General features: G+C 43.3%; 2 protein-coding genes and 1 pseudogene across 3 annotated transcripts in view; 2 read left to right on the top strand and 1 right to left on the bottom strand.

Moving 5' to 3' along the window:
• Positions 1 to 22204, bottom strand: part of LOC130296495 (zinc finger protein 605-like) — a 505889-nt gene that overhangs the window by 167510 nt on the left and 316175 nt on the right. The window lies entirely within an intron of this gene.
• Positions 1 to 22204, top strand: part of LOC130297364 (zinc finger protein ZFP2-like) — a 322941-nt pseudogene that overhangs the window by 205311 nt on the left and 95426 nt on the right.
• LOC130296979 (gastrula zinc finger protein XlCGF26.1-like) overlaps positions 9247 to 22204 on the top strand; it is a 67785-nt gene continuing 54827 nt past the window's right edge. The window contains exons 1-2 of one of the 2 annotated variants that reach the window (XM_056549120.1): positions 9247 to 9287; positions 19237 to 19897. In XM_056549120.1, coding sequence (XP_056405095.1) covers positions 19372 to 19897 — 526 coding nt within the window. In that variant the 5' untranslated portion in view covers positions 9247 to 9287; positions 19237 to 19371. Of the gene's footprint in view, positions 9288 to 19236; positions 19898 to 22204 lie in introns of those variants that run through there. The other variant, XM_056549107.1, reaches the window with a different exon arrangement.

The raw sequence follows: 22204 nt of genomic DNA, 5'->3' as shown, positions 1-22204 counted from the left end.
ATACAGCTCAGCTACATGTACATTACACATATACAGCTCTACTGTGTACACATACAGCTCAGCTACATGTACATTACACATATACAGCTCTACTGTGTACACATACAGCTCAGCTACATGCACATTACACATATACAGCTCTACTGTGTACACATACAGCTCAGCTACATGTACATTACACATATACAGCACTACTGTGTACACATACAGCTCAGCTACATGTACAATACACATATACAGCTCTACTGTGTACACATACAGCTCAGCTACATGTACATTACACATATACAGCTCTACTGTGTACACATACAGCTCAGCTACATGTACATTACACATATACAGCTCTACTGTGTACACATACAGCTCAGCTACATGCACATTACACATATACAGCTCTACTGTGTACACATACAGCTCAGCTACATGTACATTACACACATACAGCTCTACTGTGTACACATACAGCTCAGCTACATGCACATTACACATATAGCTCTACTGTGTACACATACAGCTCAGCTACATGCACATTACACATATACAGCTCTACTGTGTACACATACAGCTCAGCTACATGTACATTACACATATACAGCACTACTGTGTACACATACAGCTCAGCTACATGTACAATACACATATACAGCTCTACTGTGTACACATACAGCTCAGCTACATGCACATTACACATATAGCTCTACTGTGTACACATACAGCTCAGCTACATGTACATTACACATATACAGCACTACTGTGTACACATACAGCTCAGCTACATGTACATTACACATATACAGCTCTACTGTGTACACATACAGCTCAGCTACATGTACATTACACACATACAGTTCTACTGTGTACACATACAGCTCAGCTACATGCACATTACACATATACAGCTCTACTGTGTACACATACAGCTCAGCTACATGTACATTACACATGTACAGCTCTACTGTGTACACATACAGCTCAGCTACATGCACATTACACATATACAGCTCTACTGTGTACACATACAGCTCAGCTACATGCACATTACACATATACAGCTCTACTGTGTACACATACAGCTCAGCTACATGTACATTACGCATATACAGCTCTACTGTGTACACATACAGCTCAGCTACATGTACATTACACATATACAGCTCTACTATGTACACATACAGCTCAGCTACATGCACATTACACATATACAGCTCTACTGTGTACACATACAGCTCAGCTACATGTACATTACACATATACAGCACTACTGTGTACACATACAGCTCAGCTACATGTACATTACACATATACAGCACTACTGTGTACACATACAGCTCAGCTACATGTACATTACACACAGTTCTACTGTGTACACATACAGCTCAGCTACATGTACATTACACATATACAGCTCTACTGTGTACACATACAGCTCAGCTACATGTACATTACACATATACAGCTCTACTGTGTACACATACAGCTCAGCTACATGTACATTACACATATACAGCTCTACTGTGTACACATACAGCTCAGCTACATGTACATTACACATATACAGCTCTACTGTGTACACATACAGCTCAGCTACATGTACATTACACATATACAGCTCTACTGTGTACACATACAGCTCAGCTACATGTACATTACACATATACAGCTCTACTGTGTACACATACAGCTCAGCTACATGTACATTACACATATACAGCTCTACTGTGTACACATACAGCTCAGCTACATGCACATTACACATATACAGCTCTACTGTGTACACATACAGATCAGCTACATGCACATTACACATATACAGCTCTACTGTGTACACATACAGCTCAGCTACATGCACATTACACATATACAGCTCTACTGTGTACACATACAGCTCAGCTACATGCACAATACACATATACAGCTCTACTGTGTACACATATACAGCTCTACTGTGTACACATACAGCTCAGCTACATGCACATTACACATATACAGCTCTACTGTGTACACATACAGCCCAGCTACATGCACATTACACATATACAGCTCTACTGTGTACACATACAGCTCAGCTACATGCACATTACACACACACAGCTCAGCTACATGCACATTACACATATACAGCTCTACTGTGTACACATACAGCCCAGCTACATGCACATTACACATATACAGCTCTACTGTGTACACATACAGCTCAGCTACATGCACATTACACATATACAGCTCTACTGTGTACACATACAGCTCAGCTACATGTACATTACACATATACAGCTCTACTGTGTACACATACAGCTCAGCTACATGTACATTACACATATACAGCTCTACTGTGTACACATACAGCTCAGCTACATGTACATTACACATATACAGCTCTACTGTGTACACATACAGCTCAGCTACATGTACATTACACATATACAGCTCTACTGTGTACACATACAGCTCAGCTACATGTACATTACACATATACAGCTCTACTGTGTACACATACAGCTCAGCTACATGCACATTACATATATACAGCTCTACTGTGTACACATACAGCTCAGCTACATGCACATTACACATATACAGCTCTACTGTGTACATACAGCTCAGCTACATGCACATTACACATATACAGCTCTACTGTGTACACATACAGCTCAGCTACATGTACATTACACATATACAGCTCTACTGTGTACACATACAGCTCAGCTACATGTACATTACACATATACAGCTCTACTGTGTACACATACAGCTCAGCTACATGCACATTACACATATACAGCTCTACTGTGTACACATACAGCTCAGCTACATGTACATTACACATATACAGCACTACTGTGTACACATACAGCTCAGCTACATGTACAATACACATATACAGCTCTACTGTGTACACATACAGCTCAGCTACATGTACATTACACATATACAGCTCTACTGTGTACACATACAGCTCAGCTACATGTACATTACACATATACAGCTCTACTGTGTACACATACAGCTCAGCTACATGCACATTACACATATACAGCTCTACTGTGTACACATACAGCTCAGCTACATGTACATTACACACATACAGCTCTACTGTGTACACATACAGCTCAGCTACATGCACATTACACATATAGCTCTACTGTGTACACATACAGCTCAGCTACATGCACATTACACATATACAGCTCTACTGTGTACACATACAGCTCAGCTACATGTACATTACACATATACAGCACTACTGTGTACACATACAGCTCAGCTACATGTACAATACACATATACAGCACTACTGTGTACACATACAGCTCAGCTACATGTACATTACACATATACAGCACTACTGTGTACACATACAGCTCAGCTACATGTACATTACACATATACAGCTCTACTGTGTACACATACAGCTCAGCTACATGTACATTACACACATACAGTTCTACTGTGTACACATACAGCTCAGCTACATGCACATTACACATATACAGCTCTACTGTGTACACATACAGCTCAGCTACATGTACATTACACATGTACAGCTCTACTGTGTACACATACAGCTCAGCTACATGCACATTACACATATACAGCTCTACTGTGTACACATACAGCTCAGCTACATGCACATTACACACATACAGCTCTACTGTGTACACATACAGCTCAGCTACATGCACATTACACATATACAGCTCTACTGTGTACACATACAGCTCAGCTACATGTACATTACACATATACAGCTCTACTGTGTACACATACAGCTCAGCTACATGTACATTACACATATACAGCTCTAATGTGTACACATACAGCTCAGCTACATGTACATTACACATATACAGCTCTACTGTGTACACATACAGCTCAGCTACATGTACATTACACATATACAGCTCTACTGTGTACACATACAGCTCAGCTACATGTACATTACACATATACAGCTCTACTGTGTACACATACAGCTCAGCTACATGCACATTACACATATACAGCTCTACTGTGTACACATACAGCTCAGCTACATGCACATTACACATATACAGCTCTACTGTGTACACATACAGCTCAGCTACATGCACATTACACATATACAGCTCTACTGTGTACACATACAGCTCAGCTACATGCACAATACACATATACAGCTCTACTGTGTACACATATACAGCTCTACTGTGTACACATACAGCTCAGCTACATGCACATTACACATATACAGCTCTACTGTGTACACATACAGCCCAGCTACATGCACATTACACATATACAGCTCTACTGTGTACACATACAGCTCAGCTACATGCACATTACACATATACAGCTCTACTGTGTACACACACAGCTCAGCTACATGCACATTACACATATACAGCTCTACTGTGTACACATACAGCCCAGCTACATGCACATTACACATATACAGCTCTACTGTGTACACATACAGCTCAGCTACATGCACATTACACATATACAGCTCTACTGTGTACACATACAGCTCAGCTACATGTACATTACACATATACAGCTCTACTGTGTACACATACAGCTCAGCTACATGTACATTACACATATACAGCTCTACTGTGTACACATACAGCTCAGCTACATGTACATTACACATATACAGCTCTACTGTGTACACATACAGCTCAGCTACATGTACATTACACATATACAGCTCTACTGTGTACACATACAGCTCAGCTACATGCACATTACACATATACAGCTCTACTGTGTACACATACAGCTCAGCTACATGCACATTACACATATACAGCTCTACTGTGTACATACAGCTCAGCTACATGCACATTACACATATACAGCTCTACTGTGTACACATACAGCTCAGCTACATGTACATTACACATATACAGCTCTACTGTGTACACATACAGCTCAGCTACATGTACATTACACATATACAGCTCTACTGTGTACACATACAGCTCAGCTACATGCACATTACACATATACAGCTCAGCTACATGCACATTACACATATACAGCTCTACTGTGTACACATACAGCTCAGCTACATGCACATTACACATATACAGCTCTACTGTGTACACATACAGCTCAGCTACATGCACATTACACATATACAGCTCTACTGTGTACACATACAGCTCAGCTACATGTACATTACACATATACAGCTCTACTGTGTACACATACAGCTCAGCTACATGTACATTACACATATACAGCTCTACTGTGTACACATACAGCTCAGCTACATGTACATTACACATATACAGCTCTACTGTGTACACATACAGCTCAGCTACATGTACATTACACATATACAGCTCTACTGTGTACACATACAGCTCAGCTACATGTACATTACACATATACAGCTCTACTGTGTACACATACAGCTCAGCTACATGCACATTACATATATACAGCTCTACTGTGTACACATACAGCTCAGCTACATGCACATTACACATATACAGCTCTACTGTGTACATACAGCTCAGCTACATGCACATTACACATATACAGCTCTACTGTGTACACATACAGCTCAGCTACATGTACATTACACATATACAGCTCTACTGTGTACACATACAGCTCAGCTACATGTACATTACACATATACAGCTCTACTGTGTACACATACAGCTCAGCTACATGCACATTACACATATACAGCTCTACTGTGTACACATACAGCTCAGCTACATGTACATTACACATATACAGCACTACTGTGTACACATACAGCTCAGCTACATGTACAATACACATATACAGCTCTACTGTGTACACATACAGCTCAGCTACATGTACATTACACATATACAGCTCTACTGTGTACACATACAGCTCAGCTACATGTACATTACACATATACAGCTCTACTGTGTACACATACAGCTCAGCTACATGCACATTACACATATACAGCTCTACTGTGTACACATACAGCTCAGCTACATGTACATTACACACATACAGCTCTACTGTGTACACATACAGCTCAGCTACATGCACATTACACATATAGCTCTACTGTGTACACATACAGCTCAGCTACATGCACATTACACATATACAGCTCTACTGTGTACACATACAGCTCAGCTACATGTACATTACACATATACAGCACTACTGTGTACACATACAGCTCAGCTACATGTACAATACACATATACAGCACTACTGTGTACACATACAGCTCAGCTACATGTACATTACACATATACAGCACTACTGTGTACACATACAGCTCAGCTACATGTACATTACACATATACAGCTCTACTGTGTACACATACAGCTCAGCTACATGTACATTACACACATACAGTTCTACTGTGTACACATACAGCTCAGCTACATGCACATTACACATATACAGCTCTACTGTGTACACATACAGCTCAGCTACATGTACATTACACATGTACAGCTCTACTGTGTACACATACAGCTCAGCTACATGCACATTACACATATACAGCTCTACTGTGTACACATACAGCTCAGCTACATGCACATTACACACATACAGCTCTACTGTGTACACATACAGCTCAGCTACATGCACATTACACATATACAGCTCTACTGTGTACACATACAGCTCAGCTACATGTACATTACACATATACAGCTCTACTGTGTACACATACAGCTCAGCTACATGCACATTACACATATACAGCTCTACTGTGTACACATACAGCTCAGCTACATGTACATTACACATATACAGCTCTACTGTGTACACATACAGCTCAGCTACATGTACATTACACATATACAGCTCTACTGTGTACACATACAGCTCAGCTACATGTACATTACACATATACAGCTCTACTGTGTACACATACAGCTCAGCTACATGTACATTACACATATACAGCTCTACTGTGTACACATACAGCTCAGCTACATGCACATTACACATATACAGCTCTACTGTGTACACATACAGCTCAGCTACATGCACATTACACATATACAGCTCTACTGTGTACACATACAGCTCAGCTACATGCACATTACACATATACAGCTCTACTGTGTACACATACAGCTCAGCTACATGCACAATACACATATACAGCTCTACTGTGTACACATATACAGCTCTACTGTGTACACATACAGCTCAGCTACATGCACATTACACATATACAGCTCTACTGTGTACACATACAGCCCAGCTACATGCACATTACACATATACAGCTCTACTGTGTACACATACAGCTCAGCTACATGCACATTACACATATACAGCTCTACTGTGTACACACACAGCTCAGCTACATGCACATTACACATATACAGCTCTACTGTGTACACATACAGCCCAGCTACATGCACATTACACATATACAGCTCTACTGTGTACACATACAGCTCAGCTACATGCACATTACACATATACAGCTCTACTGTGTACACATACAGCTCAGCTACATGTACATTACACATATACAGCTCTACTGTGTACACATACAGCTCAGCTACATGTACATTACACATATACAGCTCTACTGTGTACACATACAGCTCAGCTACATGTACATTACACATATACAGCTCTACTGTGTACACATACAGCTCAGCTACATGTACATTACACATATACAGCTCTACTGTGTACACATACAGCTCAGCTACATGCACATTACACATATACAGCTCTACTGTGTACACATACAGCTCAGCTACATGCACATTACACATATACAGCTCTACTGTGTACATACAGCTCAGCTACATGCACATTACACATATACAGCTCTACTGTGTACACATACAGCTCAGCTACATGTACATTACACATATACAGCTCTACTGTGTACACATACAGCTCAGCTACATGTACATTACACATATACAGCTCTACTGTGTACACATACAGCTCAGCTACATGCACATTACACATATACAGCTCAGCTACATGCACATTACACATATACAGCTCTACTGTGTACACATACAGCTCAGCTACATGCACATTACACATATACAGCTCTACTGTGTACACATACAGCTCAGCTACATGCACATTACACATATACAGCTCTACTGTGTACACATACAGCTCAGCTACATGTACATTACACATATACAGCTCTACTGTGTACACATACAGCTCAGCTACATGTACATTACACACATACAGCTCAGCTACATGCACATTACACATATACAGCTCTACTGTGTACACATACAGCTCAGCTACATGCACATTACACATATACAGCTCTACTGTGTACACATACAGCTCAGCTACATGTACATTACACATATACAGCACTACTGTGTACACATACAGCTCAGCTACATGTACAATACACATATACAGCACTACTGTGTACACATACAGCTCAGCTACATGTACATTACACATATACAGCTCTACTGTGTACACATACAGCTCAGCTACATGTACATTACACACATACAGTTCTACTGTGTACACATACAGCTCAGCTACATGCACATTACACATATACAGCTCTACTGTGTACACATACAGCTCAGCTACATGTACATTACACATGTACAGCTCTACTGTGTACACATACAGCTCAGCTACATGCACATTACACATATACAGCTCTACTGTGTACACATACAGCTCAGCTACATGCACATTACACACATACAGCTCTACTGTGTACACATACAGCTCAGCTACATGCACATTACACATATACAGCTCTACTGTGTACACATACAGCTCAGCTACATGTACATTACACATATACAGCTCTACTGTGTACACATACAGCTCAGCTACATGTACATTACACATATACAGCTCTAATGTGTACACATACAGCTCAGCTACATGCACATTACACATATACAGCTCTACTGTGTACACATACAGCTCAGCTACATGTACATTACACATATACAGCTCTACTGTGTACACATACAGCTCAGCTACATGTACATTACACATATACAGCTCTACTGTGTACACATACAGCTCAGCTACATGCACATTACACACAGCTCTGCTGCAGACATATATAACACACACATACACAGCTCTGCACCACGCACATCACACACACACAGCTCTGCTGCATACACATAACTTCAGCTCATCCAGCAGCGATCACAACCAGCACAGCAGAGTCCTGCATACACTGAGCAGATGAGCCTAGAGCAGCAGCCCCTGATCATGTGACTCCTCCTCCTCTTTCTCCATGTGACTGATCACATGACTGTGACATCACCACAGGGCCCGTACAACAAGGAAATCCCAGGTATAGGTATGTGTTTATATATATTTTTGTGTGTGCGTGTTCCGGTCTCTGTAGTTACTGGTTATTGTGGTTCCTGTAGTTACTGGTTATTGTGGTTCCGGTCTCTGTAGTTACTGGTTATTATGGTTCCGGTCTCTGTAGTTACTGGTTATTGTGGTTCTGGTCTCTGTAGTTACTGGTTATTGTGGTTCCGGTCTCTGTAGTTACTGGTTATTGTGGTTCCGGTCTCTGTAGTTACTGGTTATTGTGGTTCCTGTAGTTACTGGTTATTGTGGTTCTGGTCTCTGTAGTTACTGGTTATTGTGGTTCTGGTCTCTGTAGTTACTGGTTATTGTGGTTCCGGTCTCTGTAGTTACTGGTTATTGTGGTTCCGGTCTCTGTAGTTACTGGTTATTGTGGTTCCGGTCTCTGTAGTTACTGGTTATTGTGGTTCTGGTCTCTGTAGTTACTGGTTATTGTGGTTCTGGTCTCTGTAGTTACTGGTTATTGTGGTTCCGGTCTCTGTAGTTACTGGTTATTGTGGTTCCGGTCTCTGTAGTTACTGGTTATTGTGGTTCCGGTCTCTGTAGTTACTGGTTATTGTGGTTCCGGTCTCTGTAGTTACTGGTTATTGTGGTTCTGGTCTCTGTAGTTACTGGTTATTGTGGTTCTGGTCTCTGTAGTTACTGGTTATTGTGGTTCTGGTCTCTGTAGTTACTGGTTATTGTGGTTCCGGTCTCTGGAGTTACTGGTTATTGTGGTTCCGGTCTCTGGAGTTACTGGTTATTGTGGTTCTGGTCTCTGTAGTTACTGGTTATTGTGGTTCCGGTCTCTGTAGTTACTGGTTATTGTGGTTCCGGTCTCTGTAGTTACTGGTTATTGTGGTTCCGGTCTCTGTAGTTACTGGTTATTGTGGTTCCGGTCTCTGTAGTTACTGGTTATTGTGGTTCCGGTCTCTGTAGTTACTGGTTATTGTGGTTCCGGTCTCTGTAGTTACTGGTTATTGTGGTTCCGGTCTCTGTAGTTACTGGTTATTGTGGTTCCGGTCTCTGTAGTTACTGGTTATTGTGGTTCCGGTCTCTGTAGTTACTGGTTATTGTGGTTCCGGTCTCTGTAGTTACTGGTTATTGTGGTTCCGGTCTCTGTAGTTACTGGTTATTGTGGTTCCGGTCTCTGTAGTTACTGGTTATTGTGGTTCCGGTCTCTGTAGTTACTGGTTATTGTGGTTCCGGTCTCTGTAGTTACTGGTTATTGTGGTTTCGGTCTCTGTAGTTACTGGTTATTGTGGTTCCGGTCTCTGTAGTTACTGGTTATTGTGGTTCAGGTCTCTGTAGTTACTGGTTATTGTGGTTCCGGTCTCTGTAGTTACTGGTTATTGTGGTTCCTGTAGTTACTGGTTATTGTGGTTCCGGTCTCTGTAGTTACTGGTTATTGTGGTTTTGGTCTCTGTAGTTACTGGTTATTGTGGTTCCGGTCTCTGTAGTTACTGGTTATTGTGGTTCTGGTCTCTGTAGTTACTGGTTATTGTGGTTCCGGTCTCTGTAGTTACTGGTTATTGTGGTTCCGGTCTCTGTAGTTACTGGTTATTGTGGTTCTGCTCTCTGTAGTTACTGGTTATTGTGGTTCCGGTCTCTGTAGTTACTGGTTATTGTGGTTCCTGTAGTTACTGGTTATTGTGGTTCCGGTCTCTGTAGTTACTGGTTATTGTGGTTTTGGTCTCTGTAGTTACTGGTTATTGTGGTTCCGGTCTCTGTAGTTACTGGTTATTGTGGTTCCGGTCTCTGTAGTTACTGGTTATTGTGGTTCTGCTCTCTGTAGTTACTGGTTATTGTGGTTCCTGTAGTTACTGGTTATTGTGGTTCCGGTCTCTGTAGTTACTGGTTATTGTGGTTCCGGTCTCTGTAGTTACTGGTTATTGTGGTTCCTGTAGTTACTGGTTATTGTGGTTCCGGTCTCTGTAGTTACTGGTTATTGTGGTTCCGGTCTCTGTAGTTACTGGTTATTGTGGTTCCGGTCTCTGTAGTTACTGGTTATTGAGGTTCCGGTCTCTGTAGTTACTGGTTATTGTGGTTCCGCTCTCTGTAGTTACTGGTTATTGTGGTTCCGCTCTCTGTAGTTACTGGTTATTGTGGTTCCGGTCTCTGTAGTTACTGGTTATTGTGGTTTTGGTCTCTGTAGTTACTGGTTATTGTGGTTCCGGTCTCTGTAGTTACTGGTTATTGTGGTTCCGGTCTCTGTAGTTACTGGTTATTGTGGTTCTGGTCTCTGTAGTTACTGGTTATTGTGGTTCCGGTCTCTGTAGTTACTGGTTATTGTGGTTCCGCTCCCTGTAGTTACTGGTTATTGTGGTTCTGGTCTCTGTAGTTACTGGTTATTGTGGTTCCGCTCTCTGTAGTTACTGGTTATTGTGGTTCTGGTCTCTGTAGTTACTGGTTATTGTGGTTCCGGTCTCTGTAGTTACTGGTTATTGTGGTTCTGGTCTCTGTAGTTACTGGTTATTGTGGTTCCGCTCTCTGTAGTTACTGGTTATTATGGTTCCGATCTCTGTAGTTACTGGTTATTGTGGTTCTGGTCTCTGTAGTTACTGGTTATTGTGGTTCCGATCTCTGTAGTTACTGGTTATTGAGGTTCCGGTCTCTGTAGTTACTGGTTATTGTGGTTCCGCTCTCTGTAGTTACTGGTTATTGTGGTTCCGGTCTCTGTAGTTACTGGTTATTGTGGTTCTGGTCTCTGTAGTTACTGGTTATTGTGGTTCCGGTCTCTGTAGTTACTGGTTATTGTGGTTTTGGTCTCTGTAGTTACTGGTTATTGTGGTTCCGGTCTCTGTAGTTACTGGTTATTGTGGTTCCGGTCTCTGTAGTTACTGGTTATTGTGGTTCTGGTCTCTGTAGTTACTGGTTATTGTGGTTCCGGTCTCTGTAGTTACTGGTTATTGTGGTTCCGGTCTCTGTAGTTACTGGTTATTGTGGTTCCGCTCCCTGTAGTTACTGGTTATTGTGGTTCTGGTCTCTGTAGTTACTGGTTATTGTGGTTCCGCTCTCTGTAGTTACTGGTTATTGTGGTTCTGGTCTCTGTAGTTACTGGTTATTGTGGTTCCGCTCTCTGTAGTTACTGGTTATTGTGGTTCCGATCTCTGTAGTTACTGGTTATTGAGGTTCCGGTCTCTGTAGTTACTGGTTATTGTGGTTCCGCTCTCTGTAGTTACTGGTTATTGTGGTTCCGGTCTCTGTAGTTACTGGTTATTGTGGTTCTGGTCTCTGTAGTTACTGGTTATTGTGGTTCCGGTCTCTGTAGTTACTGGTTATTGTGGTTCCGGTCTCTGTAGTTACTGGTTATTGTGGTTCCGCTCTCTGTAGTTACTGGTTATTGTGGTTCCGGTCTCTGTAGTTACTGGTTATTGTGGTTCCGCTCTCTGTAGTTACTGGTTAATGTGGTTCTGGTCTCTGTAGTTACTGGTTATTGTGGTTCTGGTCTCTGTAGTTACTGGTTATTGTGGTTCCGGTCTCTGTAGTTACTGGTTATTGTGGTTCCGGTCTCTGTAGTTACTGGTTATTGTGGTTCTGGTCTCTGTAGTTACTGGTTATTGTGGTTCCGGTCTCTGGAGTTACTGGTTATTGTGGTTCCGGTCTCTGTATTTACTGGTTATTGTGGTTCTGGTCTCTGCAGTTACTGGTTATTGTGGTTCTGGTCTCTGTAGTTACTGGTTATTGTGGTTCCGGTCTCTGTAGTTACTGGTTATTGTGGTTCCGGTCTCTGTAGTTACTGGTTATTGTGGTTCCGGTCTCTGTAGTTACTGGTTATTGTGGTTCCGGTCTCTGTAGTTACTGGTTATTGTGGTTCCGGTCTCTGTAGTTACTGGTTATTGTGGTTCCGGTCTCTGTAGTTACTGGTTATTGTGGTTCCGGTCTCTGTAGTTACTGGTTATTGTGGTTCCGGTCTCTGTAGTTACTGGTTATTGTGGTTCCGGTCTCTGTAGTTACTGGTTATTGTGGTTTCGGTCTCTGTAGTTACTGGTTATTGTGGTTCCGGTCTCTGTAGTTACTGGTTATTGTGGTTCAGGTCTCTGTAGTTACTGGTTATTGTGGTTTCGGTCTCTGTAGTTACTGGTTATTGTGATTCCGGTCTCTGTAGTTGCTGGTTATTGTGGTTCTGGTCTCTGTAGTTACTGGTTATTGTGGTTTTGGTCTCTGCAGTTAATGTTTATTGTGGTTTCCGTCTCTGTAGTTACCGGTTATTGTGGTTAGAGATAAGCGAATTGAATCTGATGAAACGAATGCGAATATCGCCGCGATTCTGTCACGTGAAACGCTTAATGAGACTCATTTTAGTAGGGTCCAGGCTCCAGGGCATCTAAAATGGCGGATCCACATGTGAAAACATCGGGCAAGGAACTCTGGGAAGGCGGGAACAAGGGTAGGCGGGATGACCCTGAATCACATGTAGGATGCAGCCTATCAACAGCCAGTCACCCCTGTGATGTCACAGCCCTATATAATCAGCAGCCATATTCTGGCTAGTCAAGTCATCCTTTTACTGCAGAGAGATAGGACAGCGTTTTGTGTGTTACATAGAAAAGCTTATTCCATCAGCATTCCACCTCCTAGCCACATCAGCATTCTGGTGGATAGAGAGCAGTGCTTTTTTCAACTGAAAAGGATTTGTTACTGCAGCCAGTAACCTCCCAGTCACTTTCTACAGCATTGTATTACAGAGAGGGGCAGAGAGCTATGTGTTGCCTCACACATTTGAACAAGCTGGCTCAGCTTGAGAAACCTTAGCAGAGGATGATGGAATAATTTTTCAGCGCATTTCTGCCCTCTTTGTTCCACAACAAATGGTCTGCTGGTTATACTAGTCTGTAGACGGTATAATACAGTCCATTCCTAATAGTCTGTGAGAGAGTGCAATTTTGGGTTTAGTACACAGTGACTGTGTACTGCATGTGTTGTGCAAAAATAAGTTTTTTAAGTGTACTGTAGCACATTTTTCTGTCCTCATAAGTGCATACAACATACATACATCTAAGTAGTGTACTATTTTGTACCTGTTAATCTAGGTAGGCCCTAGATACTGTGAAAGGACAGCCAAAAGTACACACCTGCTGCTGTTCTAGACAAATACTGTTTTAAGTTTAGTGAAGCGTATTGTATATGTATCATATACGCACTAAGTATGTCAGGCAGAGAAGTGCCAGGACATGCACAGAGGAGTGGCAGAGGCCTAAATTAATCAGGTGCAGGCAGAGGTTGCAGCAGAGTAGGGGCGAGAGGTCTGAGCACCCGGTATCAGTAGCGTGTTTCGACCAGCAACCCATCTGCTGTCATCGATTGGTTAACACGGTCATCCACTTCATCACAAGTGTCACTTCATCACAGTCAACAGTCGGTGGGTTCCTCAGACACAACCCTCAGTTGTCATGGCCCGGGAGCAGTCCCTGTCCTCCCATTGCCCCATTGCCTCTGTCCTATGCTATTCCCTACCCTAAAGAAGTATCTTATGCTGTGGGTTCAGCTCCACTATTTAGAGAGGATGTTCTAATAGAGGACAGTCAGCAGCAACTGCCCAGCCGAGAAGTGGAGGAGACATCCACCACTTCCTCCGCTAGTCGGGCAAGTAGTGATGAGGAGAGTGACGTGGGAGATGGTGTTGCCATCATTCAGGGTCCTGAAGCAGACACTGTTGAGGAACCTGAGGAGGACATCATTGACGTGCAGACACTTGAGGATGATGATGATGTTGATGATGATGAAGGCGATCGCAATTTGGAGCCAGGTGCAGAAGGGGCTTCATCCTCATCAGGAGAAGAGGGTTGCAGTTTGCCCGTGAGGCAGCAGCTGAGCCAGCAAGGTGGTAGCATGGTTGGCAGTCAGCATGGTGGCAGAATTGGAAATTCTGGAGCCAAGCGTGCCTGGGGGAGACCACTTGTTTCGTGGCAGCCTACCTTCCTGGGAGGTAGTGGAACAAGGGTTACTGGAGACAGCGGCAGTAGCAGTCAATTAGTGCGGACTGTTGTTGGAAAAATCAGCTATGTGGCAGTGTGGCAGTTTTTCATCAAGCATCCAGAGGAGGTTAACATAGCCACATGCAAGATGTGTCAACAGAAGGTGAAGCGTGGCCAGGTTCCCAATGTTAGCACCGCAGCCCTGCGTCAACATATACTGCGCTACCATAAAGCAGCCTGGGAGAACCGTGGCGCCGATGTAGTGGTCCAGCCTGCTATATAACCCAGTGCCACACTGCTCCCTCTTTCAGCCAGCCAAGGCCAAGGCTCCACCACCTCAGCCGAAAAGAGCTGTGTGTCATACCTTCGGCGAAGCCATGTCCAAGAGACAACAGGATGCGCCCACTCATCCAATGGTGCAGAAGCTGAAGGTGCACCTGTCCAAGTTGCTGGTGCTGCAGTCTCTCCCTTTTCAAGTGGTGGAAACTGCACCTTTCAGAGAACTGATGGCTTGTACTGAGCCATGGTGGAGAGTCCCAAGCCGTCATTTCTTTGCAAAGGAGGCACTACCAGCCCTGCACAATTTTGTGGAAGAGAAGGTGGGCCAGTCCTTGAACCTGTCGGTGTGTACCAAAGTGCACGGCAGCGCCGATGTCTGGAGCTGTAACTATGGTCAGGGACAATACATGTCCTTTACAGCCCACTGGGGGAATGTGGTTCCTGCACAGCCACAACAGCAACTTGGACAGGTCACGCCGCTTCCTCCTCCATGCTCTCCGGCTGTTGGTCCTGTGACATTGTGCAACTCCGCCTCCTCATCCTCCACCGTGTCCTCAGGCTCCACTGCACAGACAAGTCTCAGTGCCCCTTCAGCATACCATGTGTGCAAGGCATGTCGGTATCATGCTATTCTTCACATGGTTTGCCTTGGTGAACAGAGTCACACAGGGGAGGAACTGCTAAAAGTCATTCATAAAGAAATTGGAGCATGACTTATTCCACTAAAACTAGCAGTGGGAACCATGGTGACCGACAATGGGAAGAACATCTTATCTGTTCTGCGACAAAAAAGGATGAGCCATGCGCCATGCATGGCACACGTGTTCAATCTGGTTATCAAGCGGTTCCTGAAGTGTTCCATTTGCAAGACATCCTAACAAAGGTATGGAAACTTTGCATGCACTTCAGCCACTCGTACACCACAAAGCACACCCTCCTTGAGCTGCAGCGTCAGAACAGTATCCCCCAACATAGTCTGATTTGCGCCGTTGCCACACGTTGGAATTCCACCCTCCATATGTTGGACCGACTATATGAACAGAGAAAAGCCATTACCAATTTCTTGATGACCCTGTGTAACTTCAATGTCAAGCTCATACGTGACACCTGCCATTTGCTCAGGGCCTTTGAGGAATCCACATTATTAGTCAGTCACCAGGATTATGGGATAAACAACGTAATTCCACTGCTTCATTTCCTACAACACGTGTTGGAAACGATGGCTGGTAAGGGCACTGGAGACGTGGTGCCTACATCTGGAGGAGGAGGGGCACAGTGGAGCACAGTTTAGGTTTCGCGAAATGTGCGGTTTTTCTAGTCATCTAACAGGAGAGGAGGAGCAGGAGCAGCCAGAGGAGCTAGGGGGTTAAAAGGAAGACGAGAAAGAGGACCAGACACACCGTGGCAGTATGCAGTGGAGATGGAGGCCGGGAATCACTCCGAGTTACTTGCACAAATGGCACGATGCATTCTCAATTGCATGCGTAGTGACCGCCCAATTATCACCATTCGACAGCGGGATGACTCCTGGATCTCCACCTTATTGGGCCCTCGCTACCGCCTTTTTTACACCCACTGAGAGGGAGGACAAACTGACCTACTACAGAGACATCCTACGTAGTCAGTTGGCCGATGCCTATTGGCACCATCGTCCGTCCTCTCGCAGATCTGACTCAGGGGGCCCTCTGCGCTCACCTTCCGCTGCCATGGCTGCTGGGGAGGGACTTCATCAGCAGCAGGTAGACCTGGAGCAGGACCTAAACCAGCAGGTGGTGGCATACCTTGACATGCCCATGCCAACATACCTTGAAGATTCGCTGAACTTCTGGGCAGCCAAACTTGATTTGTGGCCGCAACTAGCAGAGTTTGCCCTGGAAAAGCTGTCCTGCCCGGCCAGTAGTGTGCCATCAGAGCGGGTGTTTAGTGTGTTTAGTCGCCCCAAGGAGAACTCGTCTTTCCACGAAAAATGTGGATAGACTGACCTTTGTGAAGATGATGGATCACTGAGGATTTCCACCCACCAATGCCTGATGCATCAGAGTAGATTGACCATGGTGCCACACCAACACTTATACAAATATGGATAGTGCCAAACAGATTTTAAGGCGCTGCTCCCCAGTTACAAACATTCCTCCTCATCAGACCTTTTTTCACCCACCTTCATCACCAGGTGCTGGTATTGCCACCAACCACACCACTCTGACACAGGGTCACCTTCAGGACTCCTGATGCTGCTGCTGCCACCTCCAGGCTGTATCATTCTACCACCATATGGTCTCCTCATGCTTCTGCCATCTCCAGGCTGTGCCATTCAGCCACTATATGGTCTAATGCTGCCGCCAACTCCACGCTGTGTCATTCAGCCACTATATGTTCTACTCATGCTGCCACCAACTACAGGCTGTGTCATTCAGCCACTATATGTTCTACTCATGAACTATATGTTCTACTCCTCATTCTAAAAATAAGGGGTCATCTGTCTTTATGCAGACAGACTACTCTATATTTTGTATCATACTGGATACCTGCCTTAAATTGTGTTGGTATCCAGTATAGGAGATCACCATTGCACCACTACAGCCTTCAGCTGGTGCAGGATGTGGAAATCCTATCGCCCGACGCCCGGGACATGTAGCGCCCGGCAGGTGAATTTTTCATAGATTAGCCCTGTATTGGGCAAGCAGGGGCGGACCGACTTTCCTCTTTATTTTTATTTATGTATATGTAAAAAAAAAAAAATCATATTTGGTATTGGTGTAATCAGGTTGACCTAAAGTATTAAAATAATATGTAAGTTTGACCACAAGATTTTTTTTTTTTATTTCACCACAAAAATATATATATTTTTTGTTTCCGAGCATAAGTTATGGAAAAATGAAAGGTGTCCTTACAAAGTATAATTGGTTTTGCAAAAAACAAGCCTCATATGGGTCTATAGATGGAAAAATAAGAATTATGGCTATTATAGGACCAGGAGGAAAAAACAAACGTGCACAAACTAATAAAAATCATATTAACGTACTACTTTGGTTTAAATTATTTTGTCTACCAGAGCAAGTGGATTTGCATGTGGGACAAGTAGATTGTGTTCTGTTTTAGTCCCTTGGACAAGCAGTTTTTTTTTTATTTCCACACCCCTGTTGGGTCTCTGTATGTGTTCCCTACAGTCAGATCCAGTAAGAGAACAGCACCAGAGAGGTGTCCCCGTCCTCAGGTAGATGGAGATATTCCCTATGATCTGTAGAAGGGCTGTGAAGCTCTTGTGTTCAGTCTTGTTTTATCCTACAGTATTATATGCTTTATACTTGTGGAATGAGAAAGGTGGAGATGGCAGGATTAAAGCCGACCATAGACATTACATGTTGTCTGGATCTTCTCACAGTTTTCTGGCTATGGAGACTGCTGGTTGGAATAAGGAACCAACAGGTTGGATTTATACCCATCTGATCCTTTATTTCCCCCGAGACAAACCCCAGAGGTGTCTGGCAGGAGCTGATCTCCTCCATTGACATAACCTGAAGCCTGTCTAGCCATGGGGGATATACATGTTTATGAGGGTCCTGAGGTTATTGATCCATCATCTTATCTATGTCCAGCTCCTAGGAGACCTGCAGCTATGGGGCTCAGATAACTCCTCCTGTCAGTTTTGGTATTCTTGACAATTAATTATCTTTTCTGCTCATATAGAACATTCCAGATGACTTTTCCTACTGCTCAATGACTTTTACAATATTTCTTTCACTTATTTTTAATCAGGGTGAAGATTTGAACTATATTAATGCTCCAGAGACAGATGTGAGTAGTGATAAGCAGTATAAGGAGAACATTCCAACAGGAAAAGATTTAAATTATATTAATTCTATAGACATAAAGAAAAAAGAAGAGAAAGATATGATGTGTGATGAGCAGTATAAGGACATTCCTACAGGGAAAGGTCTGAACTATAATAATGCTACAGACATAAAGGAACAAGAGACAGATGTGAGCGGTGATGAGCAGTATAAGGATAACATTCCTACAGGGAAAGATCAGATCTATATTAATGCTGCAGACATAAAGGAAGAAGAAGAGACAGATGTTAGTGGAGATGAGCAATATAAAGAGGACATTTCTACAGGGAAAGATCGGATCTATATTAATGCTAAAAACATAAAGGAGGAAGAAGAGACAGATGTGAGGGGTGATGAGCAGTATAAGGAGGATATTCCTACAGTGAAAGATCTGAACTACATTATTGCTCAAGGCATAAAGAAAGAAGAAGAGACAGATATAAGCGGTGATGACCAGTATAAGGAGGACATTCCTACATGGAAAGATCAGATCTATATTAATACTATTGGCATAAACAAAGAAGAAGAGACAGATCTAAGCAGGGATGAGCAGTATAAGGAGGAAATTCCTACAGTTAACCACACAGGTGAGTAGTAAACTCTCTGCAACAAGTGGAATTCTATAAGCTCTGTGTCCTATCAGTCTTTTTTACTGTATTTTACTCCATTCAGACAAAATGCAAACTAAATATGGATAAAAATGTGACACACTTATAGGCGATGATACATGCTGTGCATTTATGATAAATATATTTTTATTGAGAAAGTGACAAAAACAATACTGACAATCATAAAGTCAAGAAATTTAACACAAAAGCAAGCCATACAGTGATAGGACATGCAGGGGAATAAGCAATATGTGCAAATACCGACTCAAGGTAGCAAGGAAGAATTATGTCGCCGCCTCAACGGCCAGTTCAGATATACATAGGCTGACGGCAACATGTCCGGGAGAAAAACAAAGAAACCACATCATGTTGGCAGTAAGTATTAAAAAAAAAATTACAAAATGAGAAATAAATATGTATAGAATATGGAAAAGATAAAATGAAGAAAAGGAGATAGAGAAAGAGAAAAAAAGCAGAGAAAAAGTGGCATGTTTCAAGAAGGGGTACAGCGGTCAACGTAACACACAGAAGACTGGAAAATGGGACAAACTGTACCAAACAGGCAAATACTAACCGGAGACAAGACAGAGGTAAGGGGAGGACCAGAAACAGTATGGGGAGGGAGGGGAGACCACCAAGCTAAGACACCCGGCAGAGGAACACAGGTGTTTCAAGAAAGGAGTCCCAAGGGTACCAATTGTTAGTAAAGGCATCCATAGTGTCCCTCTCAGTAGAGACTAGTTCTTCCATTATACTCATACAGTTCAGCATATCCCACGAGTTCCACCCTCGAAGGGGTAACTGCAGATTTTAAGTGTCGCTGGACAACGTTCCTGGCGGCGCTAAAGAAATTTCTCAGCAGGCCCTTAGCCATCAAGATAGAGCTTGGGTAGTGAGACTAAAGGGCGCTCTCTGAAGAAAAAGGGATGGAGTCTGTGCATACTCGATTAAAGAGGTCATATACAGAAGTCCAGGACGGACGGATTAGGGGACAATCCAACTAGGTATAAAGGTAAGAACCAACAGCACTACCACAGTGCCAGCAGCCAGCTGAGGCCGGGGGAAACCTCTCATGTGTCCGCTCTGGGCATCTGTACCACCTGGAGAGAATTTTATTTCTTTTGTTTTTGAGAACTGGTAGACAAGGATGTTTTATAAGTAAGGAGGAATGTCTTAGAAATGTCCTAGTCAGAGGATGTCTTTCCCAGGTATATTTCCCCTGTTGTCTCCATGACAGCACCCTGAGATTGCCTCTGCCTAATTGGGACAGGAAAAAGCCTGAGAGTTTAAAACCCCTCCCTTTCCTCTCCATTCCCAGTGTTTTTCCTGTCCCGATTTGGAAAGGAACTCTGAGAGTGCAGGAGATCCTTTTTTTTCTGCTGGGGGAGTATATATTTTTCCTTATTCCCCTAATTTTATTTTTGTTTCTGCTTACCAGGTTAATACCTGGGTTTTCAGAGGACCATTGGTGGATTAAGCTGGAGCGTTCAGTTTTTTATTTTCTTTCTTTCTCCCCTCGCGGCTCTTAGGTGGGTTAATGCAGGGGAAATGCGACAGCGGCCGGATCGTGGATCTCATGGTCCTGCCTTCCGATCCCGTGCTGGTCCTCAAAACAGGCCGCGGCGTTGCTAGGCCGGAGGACTCTATGGTTAGACGTCACTTCCGGTGATGTTGGAGTCCTCTGGAGGTCACTTCCGGCCACGTGTATGGCGTCTGAGGTCACACCCGGCCGGAGTAGAGGCAGGGATTTCAAATCCCCAGACATAGGACAGCTAATCCCGGCTGTGGCTTGAGCTCAGTTCCACTCCAGACCTCTCCAGAAATGGATTTTAGCTGTATGGGAAAAAAAAACAGAGCTCCTTGGACCAGAAATTTCTTCTTCCATCTCGGTTAAAGAACCAGCTAACATGGTGGCTTTCTCTCCAGAATATTGTAAAGGGTATACATTAGCATCAAACAGACACCAGGATCATTACCATGGATGCCAGTGCACTGGGTTGCAGAGCCCTCTCAGAAAACCTCTCTGTTCAGGGAAGATGGAGTCCTTTTCTAGCAAACAGATCAGGAAACCTGAAAGAGTTATTAGCCATCTGGATGGCTCTCCAGGACATGGAACTTTATTGCAAAAACAAACATGTTCTCATCTACTCAGAAAACACGACTGCAGTGGCGTTCATTCGTAATCGGGGGGGAGGGGGCGGGGGGCTCGCCACTCAGCCCTTCAGTAAGTCTCAGGGCAAATATTCTGTTGGGCAGAAAAGAACGTGCTTTCCATCTCAGCCATAC

The sequence above is a fragment of the Hyla sarda genome, chromosome 1, assembly GCF_029499605.1.
Source record: "Hyla sarda isolate aHylSar1 chromosome 1, aHylSar1.hap1, whole genome shotgun sequence".
In the NCBI taxonomy this organism is placed as follows: domain Eukaryota; kingdom Metazoa; phylum Chordata; class Amphibia; order Anura; family Hylidae; genus Hyla; species Hyla sarda.
This window is presented reverse-complemented; position numbering and strand designations above follow the sequence as displayed.